Genomic DNA, 22363 nt, shown 5'->3' on the forward strand with positions numbered 1-22363 from the left:
GCCAGCCCGCTAAAGCCCACCAATAAATCTAAAGGTCACCTCTGATAACCTGTAAGCAGTATACAACTCATCCTGTTGCCAAAGTCTGTCTAAAAAAATTGTATAAAAAGCGCTTGTGTTAAGGGCTCAGGGCCGCTTCTGTCTTGAAGACTGAGCGACCCCAGCATGCTGGGATAAACTCCTCTTGCTTGATTGCAATGGTCTCTGTCTTGTGGTCTTTGTGAGGTGAGCCATCCCGACGTGTGGGATTTGTGCACAGTGCACAAGTCTTACAGTCACCTGGATAATCCAGGACACTCTTCCCATCTCAAGACCCTTAATTACTCCTGTAAAGTCCCTTTTGCTATGTAAGGTAACATATTCACAGGTTCCAGGGATTAGGACATCGACATCTTTAGGGCTGTCATTCTGCCTACCACCCACCCCATCTCCATCCCCACCTCCACCCCTGGCCATCAGAAACAGATGGATCCAGATCCAGTATTTGTGTTTTGTGTCAACAGTTCCCATTCAAAGTCCTACATGGGGGTCTCTGATTGGCCAAACTGGGGTCACCTGCCCATGTCCATGCCCTGGCTTCAGAGGAAGCTGGGGAAATTAGTAACTGACACTCTGCCTCCCACCAAGACACCTAAAGTAGTGGCTTCCCCAGATACATGGATGGTTTCAGATGCTGGGCAACCTCAAAATGTAAAAAAGAGCCATTACGTCCACTTACCCAGCCTGGCCCCAAATGACCATGAATTTCTTAAAATTCTTTTGCTCGTAATTCTTCATAAGCTGCTGGGCAGCCCCTTGGTCTGGCCCTGTGCTTACCTATCCAACCTGTTACTACACTAAACTAGTTGTAATTCCCACTTATCTTCCCTTGCCCACCTGGAGAACTCTTGTGTATGGCTCCATGATAACACAGCTGCACAGTCCTGGGTCTACAGTCCCAAATCCAGATAGCTCACACCACTGGAAGGTGTTTCCTAAGTTTTCAGGATTCATCTTCCCCAGCCAGGACCCCTAGGGGCCCACCTTTGGTTGAACACATTTGGGCTTATTGGCTCACTGCAGCAAAGGAGAATACGCACCATGGGTCTTCCAATCACCCCCTTCTCACCCCATCAGGGAGGGAAGGATCCCACAGCCTCCGCAGTATGAGATGGCCAGACACACAACACCTCACACTGGACAAGTGAGAGCGACATAGTCTATTAGTTGTACACATGCATAAACCCAAAGCAGACAGGTTGTCCACGGTCCAGTCTCCTCTCAGCTCTCTTGTGTGGAAGCCAGGTAAGACTAGCCCTCAGCTGATGGAATCCATGAGTGGGGCTCCTGTATGTGCCAGGAATGTGGGACTGCAGTGCCGGGCAGGCGAGGACTTGGGGCTCTGGGTGTTAAGACGAAGACTTTCCCTGCAAACTTCCCCAGGAGATCAGGACAAGCATGCTGCAGCTCTCTTGTCCCAGAACTGACCATAGCAGGGCCCCATGTGGCCTCCCGGTCCTGCAGCAGCAGCTGGCTCATGGCTGTGTGCTTAAGACTTTTAAAGCAAGGTTGAGACCCTGCTTGGGAGCACTGGGGTCATGGTAAGCCACAATGCAGGATTCGGCGAGGGCATCATCATTGGTCCCCCCCCCCCCGGCATGCCAGGGACGTGCCAGACTCTGAATGTTCGATGCCCTTCTCGCCTTCTCAGCTCTGCCCCGCCAGAAACTGGAACACCTGCGGATGCATTTGGCATGTCCAGAAACCAGCTTAGTTCTCCAGATTTGTTTCTTGACATCCTCTTTTCTTGAAACCTGGGTCTTCCTAACTCCAAGAAATCTGCTTCTATTCTGATTCTAGAGCCTTCTGCGGAGTGAGCTGCCTCTCTATCACATCCCTATGTACTTTCTGGAGAGGGTCATCAGTCTGACATAATCGAAGGGCTTGAGAGACAAGGCTGTCACTCACTATGCAAACATTTGTCAAGTGTTAATTGAGCACCTACACCGGGCGTGGCTCGCCCGGGAGCACTGCCCACTCCAGGCTCTCGGAACATTCTTTGGTGTCTTAGCGACCAGAAACTCTGATCTGCGCTCCGGCAAGGACAGAGGCCATTCCTCCCTGACCACTGTGACTCACCACCTCCACGAGCCTCTGAGGACCTGTCCGTGTAGCTCTTGGGACCCCTGAAAGCCACCACAAGGACTTCCAAAACCTGATCCCTGCCGATCTGTCCCCAGCAGAATGAGCTTCTCTCTCACGTTCACTGAGCTGGTCAACATCGCTGTACCGCAGTGCGGGGTGGTGAACTTCAAGGCCCTGCACCTGCTACTCCATGGCATCCTGGAGCACATCCACATGGCCGAGCTCAAGAAGGTGCTCTCAGGGGACGAGGACTTCCTGCAGACCTCGCAGGTGGTGTTTGTGCCCAGGGAAGGAGATGCCCAGCCCATCCTCAATCCCATGAAGAGGCTCGGCAATGTCTTTGACCAAGTGGTGCACCGCATCGACAGGATGGAGAACCAGCTGGCTGTGCTGCAGGACCTGCCATCCACCTCCCAGCTGCTGCAGGATAGCAAGGGCACTGGCCAGCCCGCCCGGGACCTGTGGCATCTGATCAAGCTCCAGAAGATGATGGAGGGTCACGAAGAAGCCACAGCGAAGGTAAGCCCCAGCCTCCAGAAGCTTCCTTTGTGCTCCTTCCAGGCTATCCCCTTATGCACGAGGGGAAGAACAGGGTTTCAGAGTCAGGCAGAAACAAAACCCCAAACTTGTGTCCTTTATCATGTATTGAAGAAAGAAACCAGACACAAAAGGCCACATATTGTTTGATTCCATTTATATGAAATGTCCAGAATAGGCAAATCCACAGAGACAGAAAGCAGACTGATGGTTTCCAGGGGCTGGGGGAGGGGAGTCGGGGAGTATTATTTAGTGGGTGTGGGGTTTCCTTTTGGGGTGATAAAAATGTTTTGGAACTAGATAGAGGTGGTGTTTGAGCAACATCGTCGATGTACTAAATGCCACTGGATTGTTCACTTTAAAGTGGCTTATTGTATATTATGTGACTCTCACCTCAATAAGAAAAAATTTATTGGGGACCCACCATGGCAGAGGTGCCATGGTGGTCATAGCCAACAGGAGTTCATGGCCTGCAGGAGAGACAGAAAGCAGGTAATAAAAATCTGCAGGAACTAGCCATGTGAGCAGGGGAAGGAGTGTTATTGCTATTTCATTGGTGAGAAGGCTGACACTCAAAAATGCTCATTAGGGGCTGGCCAGTTAGCTCAGTTGGTTAAAGCATGATGCTGATAACAGCAAGGTCAAGTGTTCTATCCCTGTACCGGCCAGCCACCAAAAAAAAGAAAAAGAAATACTCATTAATTTGCTGAGGTTCCAACAGCTGGTGACAGGTGGAGCCGGGAGTTGAGCTGAAGTGGCTGACTCGTGCCCCACCTTGGACTGCCGGGCTCACCTGCCTCCCTGACTAGAGTGTAGTTAGTGCTCAATAAGTAGTGGCCCAAAATGGAATAAGAAAGGGAAAATAACAAGTGTGGGTGAGGACGTGGAGAAATGTGACCCCTCACGGACTGCTGGCAGGAGTGCAAAATGGTGCAGCCACCCTGGAAAACAGCCTGGCAGCTCCCCAATGGTTAAACGTAGAGTCACCATGTGACCCAGCCATTCCACTCCTGGGTATGTGCCCAAAAGAATGGAAAACTGGTGTTTAAACAAAAAGCTGTACATGAACGTTCATAGCAGCATTATTTGCAATAACCAAAAAGTGGAAACACCCCACGTGTGCATCAACTGAGGGCATTTCTATAAAACCCCAGTGCACCCTTTTGAGATGCATGGTTTGGGGCAACTCACTCTCTTTGGCCTCAGTTATTTTGTCTGTAAAATGGAGATCGTGGTAACACTGCCTCACTCAGCTCTCATGTGGGATAAATGAAGTAAAGGGTCCTTGATGTCTGGGGAGGGCTAAGTAAATATTAATTGCTATTATTAATTAAACTATTGTATTAGTTTCCTGTTGCTGCTGTAACAAATTAACACAAGCTTAGTGGCTTCAAAGAACGTGAATTTATTATCTTACAGTGCTGGAGGTCAGAAATCCCAATCAGTCTCACTGGGCTAAGATCAAATATAGACAGGGCTGTGTTCCTTTTGGAGGCTCTAGGGGACAATTTGTTTCCTTGCCTCTTCCTGCTTCTAGGTGCTGCCTGCATTTCTTGGCTCATGGCCCCTTCCTCCATCTTCAAAGCCGGCAGCTTCTTTCCTCTCTGACTTTCGTCTGGCCTCCCATTTCTCTCTGATTCTGACCTTCCCACCTCCCTTTTATAAGGACCTCCTGATTACATTGGGCCCACCCAGATAATCCAGGATAATGTCCCCATCACAAGATCCTTCATTTAATCACATCTGCAGAGTCCTCTTTGCCATGTAAGGTGACATATTCACAGATTCCAGGGATTAGGAAGTAGAAATCTTTAGGGACCCTGATTCAGCCCCCCATACCTTTTAAACACCTGCTATGTGCTAGGCTCTGGGCCAGGTCTTCCAGTGGAAGGGAAAAGGTGTCCTTGTCCCTGGGCACTAGGTTTGGCAGAGAGTAATTGCCTTATACCCTGGGAAACATGGAGAGGCAAGATCAAGTTTGGGCTAAAGAGGGAGATATGGGGTTCACCAGGGCTGGGCTCAGGGGCTGGGGCGGGCTCAGGACTGAGATTGCGGCCAGGTTGGGGGCGGGTCCAGGAGGGGAAACTGCTCCCAAGGTCCCCATGGCCATCTGCATAGCCAAATGTTTACAGGAGGGAGGGAAGGTCCCTGTGGGGCAGTTTTCCAGAGCAACCCACCCTGGCTTCCCCTTTCTGCCACAGTCTGGTGTCCCTGCCGATCCCTTATGGGTAAACACTCATGGGGTCCTTGCCTATTGTGAACTCCAAAAGAATTACAATGGCTGGGCAGTCGAGAATGCAGCAGAAAGGAACTTGATGTGGGTTGCACAAGCCAGGAGCAAGACTGATTTCATGACCTAAAATAAACCAAGCTCCCCATCAGACAAGAGTTACAATCTTTTAAGGGGTCTAGCTATAGAACTCATTCATATTCAACAAGGGCTGGGTTATCACTGTACATAGTCAGGTGGGGATGAGCACGCATGCGCGGCATGGCATCGTGTATGTTACATGCGACCCATGTCCTCTTGGGGGTGGAGATTTAAGCATTAAAATGAAGAGAGATTGGCTCTGTGTCGTCAAAAGGTGAAATGAGAGTCAAAGTTGAGACTTGCGCACAAATTCTCTGGTTTGGCCAAAACCGGTCAGGACTAACTGGGAGTTTGGCTGTTATCTCCTGGAGACTGTTTTGCCCAATCAGCACAGTTGAATGAAAGGGAGGAAAGGGGAAAAGATGTATTAGAGAGAGGAAGGAATGAAGGGAAGCTCTTAATCAAAAAGGAGTGGGGGTTGGTAGCGTTCAGAACTGTCACCAGCCCAGGCTGGGTCCAATGGAAGGCAGTCCTCCCGCTCAGAGTCGGTTTCAGGGACCCTGGAAAGGTGCCTTCTCATCCACTGTGTTCTTCAAAGCATTTCAATTCAGCAAAGAGCCGGAGGTTCATGTTTCAGAGCTTTTTGAAACACTTTTTTATGAAGTGTAACATACATACAGAAAAGCACCTACAGCTCCCTGACTTTCCACAAAGTGTACACACCCATGTAACCCACCTAACTAGCAAACGGATCCAGAAAGAGCCCATTCCCAGCTTCTCAAGAGCCCCCCCCACCCCTTCCAGGCACCCCCTCCTAATCACTACCTTTGTTAGGGATTTTTTTTTTTTTAAAAAACGGGGAATTAGACATTGTCCCTTGCTCTTAGGGAAGTTAATGTCTGGAAGGGGTCAGGGTTGAGCCGTGGAAAAAACACGTGGTTCTGGCCTTGACGTGCGTTATCCTACCAGGTGGCCTCACCTGTCCAAGCCTCAGCTTTCCATCCTGTCAGATGGGCACACCATCTACCTGGATGCCACGCAGGGTGGCTTCAAGGATTAAGTGAGAGGCTGTGGAGGGAGAATGTACTCTGTAGGTGCCGCCAGCCCTGGCTCCCAAATCTCTATTTCCACTCAGGTCCAGATGCACATCCGAACCTCCAGCTGAATATCTGCCAGGGCTGGACAACTGCCCCCGTGCCACCCTGCATCTCTGGTTTCATCTGAATAATGGGAGGCAGAGGGTTAGCTTTCTAGGGCCTGGTGTTGTGGGGGGTCAGGTGGTGATGGGACATCAGACTTGGCCATTTATCATCCAGAGGTGGCATGTCCCAGATCCTCTTTGAGCCAGACTGTGCCCATTGAAGTGTCTGGCTGTGCCTCTCTGGCAGTCAGGGTCATTTCCAAGGTGTCCTAGGTTAGCACTCTCACTTTTTAAATTGAGGGAAAATTCACATAACATAAAATGAACCATTTAAAAGAACAATTCAGTAGCATTTAATACATTGAGAATGTTGTGCAGCCTCCAGCTCTATCTAGTCCTAAATCATTTCCATCACCCCAAAAGGAAACCCCATACTCCCCAGTTACTCCCCCTCCCCCCAGCCCCCGACAACCACTAATCTGCTTTCTGTCTCTACGGCTTTGCCTATTCTGGACATTTCATATAAATGGGATCATATGTATGTAGCTTTCTGCGTCTGGCTTCTTTCACCAAGTATAATGTCCTCAAGGTCCATCAAGGTTGTAGTGTGTCTCAGTGTCTCATTCCTTTTCATATCTGCATCATATTCCATGGTGTGGATCAACTGCATTTCCTTTATCAATACACCTGCTGGTGGGCATTTGGATTGAGACTCTTAAAACAAAGATAGCATGATATTTGAAGGGTGCTGGGGTCTCTCACTGGAGCCAGGGAGGAACTGAATGGCCAGGCCTCGATGGGGTGGAAGTCAAGGCCCAGCAGGAAAGTCAGGGGATCTCCTGCAGTCTAGAAGACAGCCCTTCATGCCTCTCAGCTTCCACTTACCAGTCTCTGGGTCTTTGGGTTACAATTTTTGGGTGAGAGAATGGGAAGGCCACCTGACCCCTCTGGCCCTATCAGCCATGGCCAGGGAGGCAGGGTCATGTCTAAGAATTATCGCTACTGGGGCCACCCTGGCAAGTCTGAGAAGAGGACCCCAGAGCACACCAGAAGGTATCAACTACACCAGGGCACTGAGGAGGGAAGACTTTGGTGCAGGTATATGTGGAGGTGATTGAGAAAATAGACAAAGCTGGCCAGAACACAGGCCAGAGTCTGCAGCAGCGTCTCTGCCTGGCCTGACTTGCTTGGGCTTCATACCCCCACATCCCTTCACTGTCCCCTCCCCTTGCTTCACCCTCGCTTGAAACTCGCTCCCTCCCCAGGGATATAATTATTGGCACAGCCACCAAGCACTGAGCGCTCACAAGTTCCTGGTGAGCTAAATGCTTCCTTTGCCTCTGCTGGGTGCTGTTATCATCCCTAGTTTATGGAGGAGGAAGCAGAGGCACAGAGAGGTTAAGTAAGAGTTAACCCACTCGAGGTCAGAGTCAGAAAATGGGGAAGTCAGCAGATACCTGGGCAGAGCGGGTAGGTGGACACTTGGGTCTGTGGGCATCAAGCTTGCCTGGCCACTTACGGACTGGAGAGGGTGAGGCATGATAATGACTGATAATGGTTTCCTCTTCCCAGGGTTGTTGTGAGAACAAAAACCAGATGAGACACAGAGGACCACAAATTGTATGATTCCACTTATATGAAATGTCCAGTACAGGCAAATCCGTAGAAACAGAAAGCAGATTAGTGGTTGCCAGGGGCTGGGGAAGGGGAGATGGGGATGCTAATGGAGACAGGATTTCCTTTAGGGGGAGTATAATGTCTCAGAACTAGATGGTGGTGATGGTTATACTACCTTCTGTATGTACTAAATGCCATCAAATTGTACATGTTAATATTATGTGTAGTTTACCGCAAAAAAGGCAGAGATTGGCAGAATTGATTTAAAAAATCAAACTTGATCCAACTATATGCTGTAGAGAGAGATACACTTTAGATTCAAAGACACAAATAGGTTGAATGTGAAAGGATAGAAAAATATTCCACACAGGCAGTACCCAGAGGGGAAGAGGAGTGACCGTGCTAATATCAGACAAGGTAGGCTTTGAGATAGAAACTGCTCCACGGGGAGGTGGAGGGCCCTGCAGGCAAGACAGGTGGACTCAAGTGTCCGGGGTGCCAGCCCTTCAGAGGCAGGTACCCCCCGGCCTATCCTGATGGATGAAGGCTTGGAGAATGTACCCCATGCAGTTAAACAGGGCGGCCCACTCAGCTCATGAAAGGGGCTCGTGGATGGGATCAGACCTGGCCGTGCAGCCCTAAGAGGACTGTTTGTGCAGCTCAGGAATGTCCCCACCGTTAGAGAATGCTAATGCCTTGTCCCAGCCTGAGTGAAGTTGCCTGGGGTTACTACAATGCTCCATTGAAGGAGGTTGACATGGTAGCTGGTTCTAGAATGTGCACGCTGCTTAGCTAAGTGGACCGAGGCAATGCTGGGGTCCCTTAGTCTGTTCCCCCTCTGCCCCCTTTCTCTGGGCTGGCTGGGTTAGTGTCCTCTACTGCCCTTCTGGGGCACTTCTCAAGGGGTACAGGCCAGGGGTGGGGAAATAGAAGCTGCCAGTCCCAGCACTCACCCCCAACACTGTAAATGCTGCCTGGGAAACTAGGGCTGACGCCAAGCTTCTTCCCCTTGGCTGATTTTGGAGAATCCACAGACGTGGCACAAGGCTGGTGCCATTGGTCAGCACACAACCAGATTTTGGGGGGCTTATGCAGCACAACAAGTTGTTATTAAGCAGGGTCACACTGCAGGGTCTCAGTATTAGTACTGCCGATATTTCAGGCAGGATAATTCTTTGTGCTTCCCACGACTGCCTGGACATCAGCTCCACATAGGGAGCCTTTCCAGGATTGCATATTCCCTGGATTCAGGATCTTGGAGGCACCCTTGAACTTGTGTGTGCATTGTAGGAACTTTGGTTTTTCTTTTGCGGCTAGCTGGTATGGGGATCCAAACCCTTGACCTCGGTGTTACAAGACTGTGGTCTAACCACTTTATTAACCAGCCAACCCTGTGGGCACTTTGAACGTTGAAGGTTGAACTTTCTAGAACACAATGTTGAGCAGCACCCATGACCTCTACCCAATGGATACCAGGAGCACCCTCTAGCGGTGGCAACTAAAAATGTCTCACAGGCAGTGCCAAGTGCCCATGGCGGGGGGTGGGGATCGGGGTGGGGGTGGGGGTGGGGCAAAATCACCCACAGTTGAGAACTGCTGGGTTAGAAAACCTGGGCTCCCCCAATGGTCATTGAGTCCTGACTGCAACCTCCTGCAGGTCACCCACCCACCCAGTGTTTCACACGCCTGCCTGTACACCAGCTCCCCATAGGGAGCCTTTCTAGAATTGCCGGGCCATACCCGGACCACCAGATTCAGGATCTCCATGCTGCCCTCGAACTTGTGTTTTGGAAAGATGCTTTTGGGAGTCCCTGTCTGTCTTGTTGAGGCCTCGGTTTTCTCATCTGTAATGATAAACCCTGGCAGCCAGCATCCCAGGAGAAAATGAAGAATGATGTCACCTATTTGTTATTAAGATTGTTCTGTCTAACCCTGTTTCCATAAAGTTGTGGGTCCTAGTCTTCGGGGTTTTTTTTTTTTTTTTTTTTTTTTTTTTTTTTTAAAAGATGACCGGTAAGGGGATCTTAACCCTTGACTTGGTGTTGTGAGCACCACGCTCAGCCAGTGAGCGAACCGGCCATCCATATATGGGATCCGAACCCGTGGCCTTGGTGTTATCAGCACCACACTCTCCCGAGTGAGCCACGGGCCGGCCCGTCTTCGGGGTTTTTAACAACCTGTTGTTGCTTTTTTGATTTCAAAACTCCCAACAACTACAACCAAAAAAACCCCTGCTGTGTGTTGCAAATTAAAATAATTTTACATTTAAATTGGTTTTTGAGTATTTCATAACATTGCCTAAAGGTGTTGAAGACACTTTGGGGTTTTAGAGTATCATGGCTGAAGTTTTGCAATAACAGTAATGAATGCTCCAATCATTGCTATCCCCTTCCCAGCGTGCTATGACGTGTTTTGCACTCCTCCTTTCTCTGGGAGGGAAGTTTTAACATTCCCATTTTCCAAAGCCCCAGTTGTGGCAACGTGGACCAACCCAGCTGATTGCCCTAAGTGGTCTTTGCTCTGGAACCACTTATTGGGCCCCTTAAAGCCTGTGTAATCACTGGGCCCTAGCCTAGCCCCGCATTCTTGAAGCCCTCTTCAGAGAGAGAGAGAGAGGGAGAGCAAGTTTGGACAAGCCTGGCTTTGAGTGCCTGCACTGCACTGCCACGTGCACATGGTCACATGCACGTACTCAGCTTCTGAGAAAGGCAGCTTTCTGGGACTTGCTGCCCCCTGAACTCAGTTCCACGCAATCCCTGAATATGGCCTGAGAGCCCTGAGCAGAGAAAAGACCTTCCCCCAGGGCTCCCTCTGCTGTCCCTTTGTCCCTAAGACAGGAGTCCAGGGTGTGTCCCCAGGCCTGTGAGAGAGCAGGCTGGGTCTGTGGTGAGAATCCTTTTACTGTGCATATCACGGGAGAATAGAACCCCATACTAGAAAATAATCCTTTCTTCTCTCATGTGCAGTCCTTGTCCAGGGAGCAGCCTGTAAGGTTCTGCCATCTTTTCTGGGCCTTGCCCTGCGCTTACCTGAGTTGGGGTGGGGATGGCTCCTGCTCAGAATATCTGTTTCCTAGGTTGCCCCCAGGGAGACAAGAGGAAAGAGGAAGTACTGGTGGATAGGTGGGGTCCGGACATTGCCCATTTCTCTGAAAAGTAGTTGCTATCTACAGCAGATGAGGACTTGTAAAACCTACTCCATAGTACTGTTATCACTCCCAACAAGATTAAAAGTAAGCCCTGACAGTATAGTAGACAGTGTTGAAATTTCCCCCAATGGTTTCTAAAACAAAAATGCTATTTTTTACAGCTTTATTGAGATATATTTCACATACCAGAAAATGTATCTATTAAAGGAGTACAGTTCAGTGATTACAGTATATTCACAGACACATGCAACTTTTATCACAATCTAAATTTAGGACATTTTCCCAAGGTCCAGGGTTCAATCCCTGAACTGGCCAATTGTAAACAACAACAATAGCAAACTCATAAATTTAGGGCATTTTCAACAGCCCAAAAAGAAACTTCTTAACCATGAGCAGTCACTCTCTATTCCTGCCTCCACTTTTTCATTTTATCATAATGTATGTATTTATGGAATACAATATGATATTGGGGTCCATTTATATAGTATGCAGTAATCAAATCATAGTATTTAGCTCACCCATTTGTCACTTTAAATTCTGCCATTGTTGAGAGGGGTGTTCTGTAGATATCTGTTATGTCTAGTTGGTTTATAGTATTGTTCAAGTCTTCTGCTTCCTTGCTGATCTTCTATTTAGTTATTCTATTCATTACTGAAAATGAGGTATTGAAATCTCCAACTATTCTTGTTTAATTGTGGGTTTCTCCTTTCAGTTCTGTCCATTTTTCCTTCATGTACTTTGTTGTTAGTACATATATGTTTATAATTATGATATCTTCCTGGTAGATTGACTCTCATCATTATATATGTCCCTGTCTGGTCTTGTCTTAAAGTCTATTTTGTCTGTTATTAGTATAGCTATTCTAGCTCTCTTTTGATTCCCGATTGCATAGTATATCTTTTTCTATCCTTTTACTTTCACCCTATTTGTGTCTTTGAATCTAAAATGTATCTCTTACAAATATCATGTAGTTGGATGTTTAATCCATTTACATTTAGTGTAATTATAGATAAGGACTGACTTCTGCCACTTTGCTATTTTTTATTTTTGTTAACTTAATGTCTAACTATGCACTAGACCCTTTATGTACATTGTCACATTTTTATCATACCCATTTTATGGTTGAGGACTCTAAAACCTAGAAAGATACAGTAGCAGCCCCAGTCAGTGGTGGAGCTGAGATATGGGCCCAGCATTGCAGCCATCAGCTCATGCCTGGAAGTTTCCTCACTGGTCCCCTGATTTCCCACTTGCTCTCCCAGAGCCAAACTCTACATGCAGCCAGAGGAATCCTTTAAAAATGTAAATTCAGTCATATCTCCCCTACATATCCTGGCTGACATGCATCTCACAGGGAAGGGCATGAGATGTTTCATGATGAGTAACTACTGGTTACTGAATACATTTAAATACAGAGTTGCCTCTTTGCCACCCAGGCTGCCTGAGCTCAGAGCATTGTTGACTTTAGTCTCATTTTCTGACCTCTGTGTGCACTCCAGCCCAGGTCCTGGGAGAGCTATAAGCACCCCTTGGACCATGGCTATCTTCACAGAGCTTCTGCAAGTTACTTGCCTTCTCTCCCAGCTACACCCAACTTCATGTTTTCCCCTCCTCTCCCCATCTTCAGTCCATGAAGATCCTGCAGGATTTGCTCACTGAGATTTATGCACTCAAGGTCACCATTGAAACCCTCAGGAAGGATGTGGACATGCTGAAGGACCTGTTTGAAAAGGTAGTCCCTCCCTAGCCTCCTCCATGCTAGCTATGCTGCTCAGACCTCTGGTGGTAGGGGCAACAGGACAACCGAAAAGCTTTTCAGTCAAAGAATGCAGCCATGAGGGTAGGAGAAGGGGGGCCAACATGGCCCAGCCCCTTGGCCTGTCCCACCAAGCTCTCCATAGCTCCTCCATGCTCCTTACCCCACTGTGTTAGGATATTGGTTGTAAGTGACAGAAACCCAGTTCATCCTGGCTGAGGCAAAATAAGGGAATTATTTACTGAAAAGTCCAGATATGCCTTCAGGTACAGCCAGATCTAGGTGCTCACACAACATCAACAATTCTTAGTGATGTTTTCCTCTGTGTTGGCTTCATTCTCAGGCAAGTACTCCCCAAGTCTTGGCAACTCCAGGCTTACCAACTTAGCAGAAAGAGAATACCTCTTCCTTTTCTAGAAAGCTCTATCCACACTGAAATGTGAAATAAAGCTAGCACAGGCATACATACTAGCTATTTATGTAGCCACAAGCCATCAACCTAAGCGAGTTCTAACTCACTCTCATGATGTAGAAGGATACAGAATCCCTGAAGCATGTAGCACCTGCCCCCAGTCTACACCTGGTGAATCAGAGCTGGGGTCAGAAGCCAGGTCTCCACAACTCTAGCCAGTGTTGTGGCTGAGGTTTAACAACTTGCCCTACACAAGGTGATTTAATGTATCACCGCAATTTGTAAGTCAGTGTGTGCATTTGATGGCAGTGGCAGATGTGAGATCTTCATTCTTGGGCTGGCTAGCTCCCATCTGAGCAGAAAGGGTACTGCCAGGCAGCTGCATCACTAAATACCAAAAAGGGCCTCTTGAGGGGCCAGCCCGTGGATCACTTGGGAGAGTGTGGTGTTGATAACACCAAGGCCACGGGTTCGGATCTCTATATAGGGATGGCCGGTTAGCTCACTTGGGAGATCGTGGTGCTGACAACACCAGGTCAAGGTTAAGATCTCCTTACCGTCATCTTTAAAACAACAACAACAACAACAACACCCCCCCCCCAAAACCAAAAAGGACCTTTTGGACAAATCTGTTTGAGAAACAATGTCTCTTTGGCCCATCTCTTGGAGATTCTCAGTATGCTTTTGCCCATCAAGGCTCTGAGAAGTTCTGCAGTGCAGAAACCTGTTGAATGCTTTTTAGCCCAGCATTTCCCAAACTTACTTGCTCATGGAACCCTTTCCTACCCTTTTCCCACTCCCTGGCAAACACTGGCTTTGGAATCCATTCTTCCTTCTCAAGCTCTCAGTCACCTAGAGTGGTGGGAAAGCATGGGCAGGACCAGAGCCTACACCCCCAGCCCACGGACAGGTTCATTTGACAGATGCCACCAGAAACAATGGGTACCTTCAGTGAAGACCTGAAAGTGCAGAACCAGAAGACAAGGGCTTTGCAGCGGGAAGTGGTGAGAGCCGTGGGCTATCCTCCCTCCAGTCCCCTACCCCTTGCGTCCTGGTGCTGGGGGTGGGGAGGGGTGAGGAGAACACAGTCTGGAAATGTTCCTCTGCAAGTGTGGGGGGCAGTGTGGAGCCCCCCAAGGGTGGGTGTGAGGGGCAGCATGGACAGAGAGCCCCCCAAAGGAGGGTATGGGAGGATGGCATGGGGGGCAGCCCCCCGGGGTGGGTGTAGGGGGGGCATCGTGGACGGGAGCCCCCCCTGAGGGCATCGTGCCCTCCAGATTCACACCCTGCATTTGCGAACTCCACCCTTCAGACTTCTCTTCAGAACAAGATTCAAACCATTCCCCAAACTGACGACATGGTGCTCTGGAGCGACCTCCACGAGGCCATCTTCAGCTCGGTGAGCAGCAGGGGGCCCAGGAAGTCGGCAGAGAGGGGAGTAGGCAGGTGACTGAGAGTGGGGAGTTGGGTGGGAAGCCAGCCCAGCCTCTCAGCCCCTTCTTCTGCAGGAAGGTGCTTCTCTAGAGCAGGAACTGGCCGATCTGTGGCAGACCACGGAGCAGCTCCCAGATGCAGCCCTTGAACAGGCCGAACACTTTGAAACTGTTCGTCCTGTCCATGACACGGAACCCACACAAGGCCCAACGCTCCTGAAGACCATCTGGCATTCCGAGGTCCCCGGTCTCCTAACAGAGGAGGAGTATGCCCACACAAATGCACTTGGCAGTGCTGAGGGGCCAGGCCAGCCTCAGGCCCTCAAGCCTGGTCCTGCACCTGCACCTGGGCCCAGGCCTGTGCCTGGATCTGCACCTGCGCCAGGGCTGGAGTCCGAGCTCCTGCCTGCACTGGGGCCTGGGCTGGGGCCCAGTGTGACACCTGGATTCATGCCAGCACCTTGGACTGCACCTGGACCTGCGCTCGCCCCAGGTGCTCAGCCCCCACCACCTGGAGTTTGGCCTATCCCCAGAGGCTGGCGTGGGGCTGGTACTTGGCCTTTTGGGGGCTCCAGGCCATCACGTCTCCTGCAGCCCACTCAGCCCCCACCCTCCAGTGCCCCACCAACAGCCAGGGAGTTCGGCTCAGCCTGGCATCGTCTACTGCGGCCACTCCAGCCTCACCAGGCAGAGAGTAACATGCTCCCAACTGTTGAAGAGAAGGAGGACGAATATAATGCCCAGCACCTGGGAGTTGTTCAGGATGGAACCCCCAAAGATGGGGCCCCCGAAGAAGCACGCCCTAAAGGTCCCCAGTCTGCCATTCAGCGGTTGAGAACCACTGCGGTCATTGCTGCCTCTGCGGCTGCAGCCTACAGAGCTGCAGCAAACTCAGCAGCCCAGGCAGCCAGGCCCGCTGCCAACTGGGTCAAGGATGCCCCTGCCACCAAACTGGCCACCATTGCAACAAGTGTGGCCACATCCGGGCCTTTAGGGGTCTTTGCAGATGTTCTAGGTGCAGGGACTACCCGTGGGGCCATAGACACCATGGTCTTCAGCGATGACAACAAGGAGCTGGAAAACTATGAAATCATCTCTCCCCCATACTCTGCCCATGATTTTACTTCCAATACAGCCCTAAGCCAGGCCATAATGGCTGCCAAGCAGGCCATGACCCCTGAAGACAAGAAGAAAGCTGTCAAGTATTCCATGAGCCATGTGGCCCAGATACCTATTAGACACGACTCCCTAAAAGAAGAATTTGCCCAGCTGTCATCCAACCTGCAGCAGCAATTGACTTATCTAGGTAGGCTTGGGCTGGCGCTGGGAGGGGAAGAAGGGGCTCAGGCCCTCCATGAGGCCTTCAAGAAGCACCTCCTCTCCTTCATTTGACTCCCCCAACAGAATCTACATTCAACCATTAGCCAGTCACTCCTTTGGCTGAAGCATTAGCTTCTTATTAATCTATTCTTTTTAATAAATGTAGAGGGAGGTCTTATCTTAGGGGTGAGAAGCCATAGGGGTCTAAAGTTGGCACTTAAGGAAGAAAATTACATGTCGAAATTACGCATAAAGACCCCTATTATAGCCCACAAAAACAGTACTGCACAGTGATTTGATAAGTCCAGTTTGGACAGTGTTTGACAGCACTGAACAGACCCTAGATGAAGTGGTCAGCTTGGGATTAGAAGCAACTGCCAGGCAAAAATACATATCCTTAAAGACCACTGTGGCAGACCAGTAGATTTATTCCCCCATTTTTTTTTGGTGGCTGGCCAGTACAGGGATCAAACTCTGGACCTCGGTGTTACCAGCACCATGCTCTAACCCACTGAGCTAACCGGCCAGCCCTATGCCCCCATTTCATGCCCGTGCCTGGCACACTCACTGCGGCGAATGAAGAGCTGAGTGGTTTATGCTAGCAGTTCCCAACCTTGAGCTCATCTCGGTGTTCCTTGTTAAAGTGGACTGCTGGGCCCCAACCCTGGAATTTCTGTCTCAATCTGCCTGGATGGGGCCCAAGAATTTGTGTTTTTAACCAGTTCCCCAGAGATGCTGATGCTGATGCCACGGACCCAGGAAACCCACTTTGAGATCCGCTGCCCTACACTCTTGAATCATTATCTCGTTTTTTCAAGCTCTGACAAGTATAACAGTTGAATTAACCTAAGTCAAACCAAACCCTTATGTGGCACTACCCTGATGGGCCATGCTATCCCATAAAGCTTGGAGAAAAAAGAGAGCAGAACATCACATAGCTAAAAAGAATCATATCAATGAGTGCTGGTACACAGCTAACATTATGGGAGCAATGAATTTAAATTTAAAACATAAAGCAATAATAGCCCAAATTCCGCTTCTGACCAGATGCCACTTTTATTAAGAAAACTAAAGATAGATTGTAAAGCTTATCTTGGCTGCGATTTTTCATACATTTCTAACTGTGTCATTTACATTGTTTTTGACCTCAAAATTGAATATAGGCTACTTTTCCCCCACCTCCTCCTTTTTTTTTTTTTTTTTCCAGTTAAATTTCTCTTTATCTTGCAGTGGGATAATATGAGGATACTTCAAAAAATTTGTGGAAAAATGGAATTAAAAGATATGCAAATCCTGCTGTGTACTTTTTGAAGTACCCTTATGCACTTCATATACCTTCATAAATAAGGAGCTTTGTAGTTTTCTCGGGTCACTTCTGGTGTGGGAAGGGATGGTAAATTCCGGAGGGGTTTTCTTAGGCCTTTGCCATCTAATATGGTCACCACAAGTCACGTGTGGCTATTAAGCTCTTGAAACGTAGCAAGTTCAAATTCAGATGTGCTCTATGTGTGAATACACACCAGATATTGAAGGTTTAATATGAAAAGATATAAAAAATCACGTGAAAAATTTTTTGATGACATATTAAAGTGATACTATTTTGGATATACTGGGTTAAATAAGATATTTTATTCAAATTAATTTCACCTTCTTCTTTTTAGAATTCTTAAAAATGTGGCTACTAGAAAATCTAAAATGAGGGCTGGCCGGTTAGCTCAGTTAGTTAGAGCGTGGTGCTGATAACACCAAGGTCAAGGGCTCAAATCCCCATACTGGCCAGTTACCAAAAATAAGGAAACAAAGAAGAAAATCTAAAAGTACCCCAAAGGCCCGTAAGTTGACAGTACATTTCTGTCTGACAGTGCTGCTTTAGACATGTCATGACAGAAGCAGGTGGAGCTCTAGCCAAATCCTCTTCTTCCATCCCTGCCCCCAACAGCCACTCCCTCCTTTGCTTTCAGCTAACATGGGAGGTATTTCAAAGCCTGGGACAACCCTGGATGTCTTGCAGGAAAAGATTGGCAACCTCCAGAAATCCAGGCTAAAGGTCAGTGTCCCTGGAGGAGAAGATGATGGCTTGAGGTGAGCTGATGGCAGACTCCTTGACCCCACGATCCCCCCAGATGCAGCCTTTGTCTGCAGCTGAAAGGGGGCCTGGGGAGTGAGGGGGCTGAGAAGACGTCTGCAGCCATGTGGAGGAGGAGCCAGCTGGGGTGGGGGTCCATGGGAAGTGGCTGCATGGGTCCTCCTATTGAGTGTCTCAGGTGGCTGTCAAGATGGCAGATCGGAAGGGCTGACTGGTTACTCTTGGTTAGAGTACGGTGCTGATAACACCAAGGTCAAAGGTTTGGATCCCTGTACCAGCCAGCTGCCAAAAAAAAAGATGTCAGTTTAGAGGCAAACTGGTCTGGTACATTCTGCTTGGCTGCCTTAGGCCCTTTCCCAGCCATGGTGACCTCAGAAGCCTTGGACATCTGTGTCTCCCGCTTCTAGGAGAAGGAACTTGAGAGAATTTGGGGCAAACAGATAGACATGATGAAGGACCACTACACTGTGCTGGACAGGACAGTGACAAACCTCCAGAATCGCCTGGATGAGTTCAAGGTTTGGAGGTCTGGGTGGGCTCCGGACAGGAGACAAGGGGAGGATTCTTCATTGGGACATTTGAGACTCTCCCCAGAGGTTTTGCAGAAAGTGGGGATGCCCTGAAGGCCAGGGAACCAGTGAACACTTTACTGGCATTTTACTGTGCCTAAATTGTACTTCACTGATAACACCAAGGCTCAGGGTTCGATTCCTGTACCGGTCAGCTCTCCCCCCCCCAGTTTTTTTTTCATTTGCCCTAAATTATACCTCAGTTAAAAACAGACAAATCCTACCATCACCTCCCACACACATATAAACAGAAGGACCTGGATAGTGTCCCTCTGGTTGACTGCTGTGTCACCCACCCTTAGAAGGACAGAGTGAAGGCTCAATAACATTTGCAGAATGAATCAATGAATGAATAAGAGGATTTCTTGTGTCAATTCATATGTTCGTAACATTTCCCCTACACCAGCTTGCTTTGGGGGAACAAGGCCCTTCCCTGAGTTCTCAGCACTGCAGGGCCTTTCTGGAACAGCAGATTTGCTAATAGGATAAATGTGAAGATGGATACAGAGCAGCTCCCTAGGGCTCACTCAACCGGACATCTTCCCTGGCGGACCTGAAGGGGTCTGACTCAATGAGCTGGCCTTTTGTCCTGGCCTGATGGGTCCTTAGGACCTACACATTCAGTCTATATCTTGTCCCAGAGGTCCCAGGCCTTTGGAGAAAGGATGGTTTCCAGTAGGAGGGAATGACCTTCCCCCAAAGTATAGAGAGACAAAGTCTCAAATAGAACAATAGTTGTTTCTATGGGGGCTCCTGATCCCAAGTCAGTACTGATAGATGTTGCAACATGGATGAACTTCAAAAACATTATGCTAAGGGAAGGAAGCCAGACATAAAAGGTCAGATATTGTACAATTCCTTTTATATGAAATATGCAGAATAGGTAAATTCGTAGAGATAACACATTGGTAGTTGCCGGGGAATAGGGGAAGTGAGAAGTGGGGAGTGACTGCTAACAGGTACCGGGTTTCCTTTTGGGATAATAAAAACGTGTTGGCTAGACAGCAGTGGTGGTTGCACAAAACTGTGAATGCACTAAATGCCACTGAATTGCTCACTTTAAAATAGTAAATTTCATCTTATGTGGATTTCATCTCAATTTAAATAAAATAAAGCAGATGATTCTCCCTGTGCAAGTTCTCAGCTATCAAGTGTTGACTTACCTGAAGAATCTGCCTGCTTTTGTGCATTCTCCAGTGCCTTCAGGGGTGCGTGTGCATGCACACGTGTGTCTGTGTGTGTGTGCACATGTGTGTGTGTATTTAATTTTTCCAGAGTGGACAGTTGTGGGAGCGTCAGGAATTCCCTTGACCATCCAGGAAGTGGAAACACTACATTACTATTTTGAATGGGATTTAATCATAACTTCAGTTGGGGAGAAGAGACATTTTTACATATGAGGGTTCATCAAAAGGCTCATGGGAAGATGGAATCAAAAGATAATACAAATCTTTCCATGAGCTTTTTGAAGACCCCTTGTATTAGTCTTTTATACATTGTTGTACTGTTCCAAACTATGGTATGTCTTTGCATTTACTAAAAACGTATACAGTTCAATGGACTTTGGAGGTAATCAAATGAGGTAATGTGTAGAAATACTTTGCAAAATCAAGAAATTTCTAGAAATCAAAGGACAGGCTCATTTGCAGCAAGGAGCAAATCTAAGACTGCTTGCAGAACAATCCCTAGGAATGGATGCCTGAGTAGCAGTGGCTCCAAAAACATCATGAGGTGTTATCGGTTGAATGGTGGACCCCAAAAAACATATGTCCATGTCCTAATCCCTGGAACCTGTGAATGTGACTTTATTTGATATAAAAGTCTCTGCAGATATAATTGAGGATCTTGAGATGAAGAGATCATCCTGTTTGGTGCAGGAAAGCAAAAAATCCAATGACAAGTGTCCTCATAGGAGAAAGGAGAAGGAGATTTGAGACACACAGGAGGAGGCCATATGAAGATGGAGGCAGAGATCGGAGTGATGTGGCCACAAGCCAAGGAAGGCCAGGAGGCACCAGAAGTTGGAAGAGGCAGGAAATATTTTCCCCTTGAACCCTTGGAGGGAGCGTGGTTCTGCTAACAGTTTGATTTTGGATGTCTGGCCTCCTGAAGTGGGAAAGAATAGATTTCTGTAGTATTAAGCCAGCCTGTTAGTGGTAATTTGTTATGACAGTCACAGGAGCCCAGGTTTAGGTGATGGCCATCACCAAGAGAGACTGTGGGCATCAGCTGCTAGAGCCCTGGGGTCCTCCCAGGCACAGTTCTTTCTGAGCCTCTCCTATAAGCACCCAGGAGTCCAGAGTCAAAGCCACGAGTAGCCTTGTCATGGGAAAAAAGGACCAGTGTGATCAGCAGGTGGAGAGAGTTTAGAGCTTCTGGAGGGTTTCTCTTAGACTGTTTCCCGCCAAGCACACAGCAGGAAAATAAACACGAACAGAATCATTTTTTTGATTGGCTGGCCGGGACAGGGACCGAACCCTTGACCTTGGTGTTACCAGCACCAAGCTCTAAACAAATGAGCTAATCGGCCAGTCCTGGATCTTTCCTATTGATTCTATAGAAAACGTGGTTTGCCCTTTGTAAGTGGACAGGCAGTCTTTTAGAAAGCTGTGCTGCATCCCGAAATCATCCTTGAAGAAAAGTGGTTTATGCACAGCTCTGGCTTGGTGCAGGAGAAGACTGATAGCTCATGTGTATTGAATGTTAACTGTCTGCTGGGACGTTCTCAATTCTATTTCTAGTCCCCTCAATGCCTTTGGAAGAGGAGTAGAATTTATGCCATTTTAAAGAGGAAGAGACAGAAATTCAGGCAAAGAACCAGCCTCAGCTTACCTGGCCAGGAGGTGGCCTGGTATTGTGGTTCTGAGCACAGGCTTTGAGATAGGTACACCTGGGTTTGAATCCCAATTCTACCACTTACTGGGTTTATCACCTGCTGTAACAAATTGCCACAAACTGGGTGTCTTAAAGAGATAGAGATTTATTCTCTCACAGTTCTGGAGGCCAGAAGTCTGAAATTAAGGTGTCACGGGGCCATGTTCCCTATGAGGGTTCTTGGGGAGAATCCTTCCTGGCCTCTTCCAGCTTCTGGTGGCTCCAGGTGTCCCTTAGCTTACAGCTGCATCACTCCATTCTCTGCTTCTGTGGTCACACAGCCTCTCTCTGTGTCTCTGTGTCTTCACATGGCCTTCTCTTATAAGGACATCAGTCACTGCATTCAGGGCCCACCTAGTCCACTATGGCCTCAGATTAACTTTAATCATATCTGCAGAGACCCTTATTATTTGCAAAGAATGCCACATTCACAGGTTCTGGGAGGACATCAATTTTGGGTGAGCCACTGCTCACAAGTGACCCTGGCAATGGAAGTTAGAGGGTCCCACCTAATCACCACTATTTATTTATAGATTTTTAACTAGTTGAGAAAATACAGAAAGAGCCAAGTGGAGGTAGAAGTATTAATGCTGTTCCTGATAACTCTGAAAGGTTGATATTGGGTTGCAGGGAGCAGCTGGACTGGAGACCAAAGCTTCTGCTCCCTATGTCTCTCCTTCTAGACCTTGGGACCCTCCTGTGGCTCTAAGTGGATGTGACGGAGCTTTGTGTGAATTAGAATTCGGTTCAACTTCAAATAACATAAAGCCCCCCGCATAACCAGTTTAAACAATGCATAAGTTTATTCTCTTTCACATTCAAGAAATTTGGATGCTCTGTTCAGAGCTGGTAGGGTGCTCCACAGTGTTGGAGACCCAAGCTCCGTTTTTCTTATTCTCCTCTGTGACTTCCACTCACAAGCTCACCTCATGGTCCACGATGGCTGCTGGGGGTTAACTCCAGTCATTAACTCTACGTTCAAGCCGGCAGTGAAGAGGATAGAGGATGGAGGAGGTTAGACACCCTCCCTCTTGC

General features: G+C 48.3%; 1 protein-coding gene across 1 annotated transcript in view; it reads left to right on the plus strand.

Annotated features, from left to right (window-relative positions):
* The first annotated feature begins 2223 nt into the window (after positions 1-2223).
* Positions 2224-22363, plus strand: part of C6H16orf96 (chromosome 6 C16orf96 homolog) — a 32988-nt gene continuing 12848 nt past the window's right edge. The window contains exons 1-7 of the mRNA XM_063101089.1: positions 2224-2643; positions 12506-12610; positions 13970-14050; positions 14359-14445; positions 14576-15785; positions 17761-17846; positions 18293-18403. Of these exons, the coding sequence (XP_062957159.1) occupies positions 2224-2643; positions 12506-12610; positions 13970-14050; positions 14359-14445; positions 14576-15785; positions 17761-17846; positions 18293-18403 (2100 nt within the window). The remainder of the gene's footprint in view (positions 2644-12505; positions 12611-13969; positions 14051-14358; positions 14446-14575; positions 15786-17760; positions 17847-18292; positions 18404-22363) is intronic.

Source organism: Cynocephalus volans, chromosome 6, assembly GCF_027409185.1.
Source record: "Cynocephalus volans isolate mCynVol1 chromosome 6, mCynVol1.pri, whole genome shotgun sequence".
Taxonomy (NCBI): domain Eukaryota; kingdom Metazoa; phylum Chordata; class Mammalia; order Dermoptera; family Cynocephalidae; genus Cynocephalus; species Cynocephalus volans.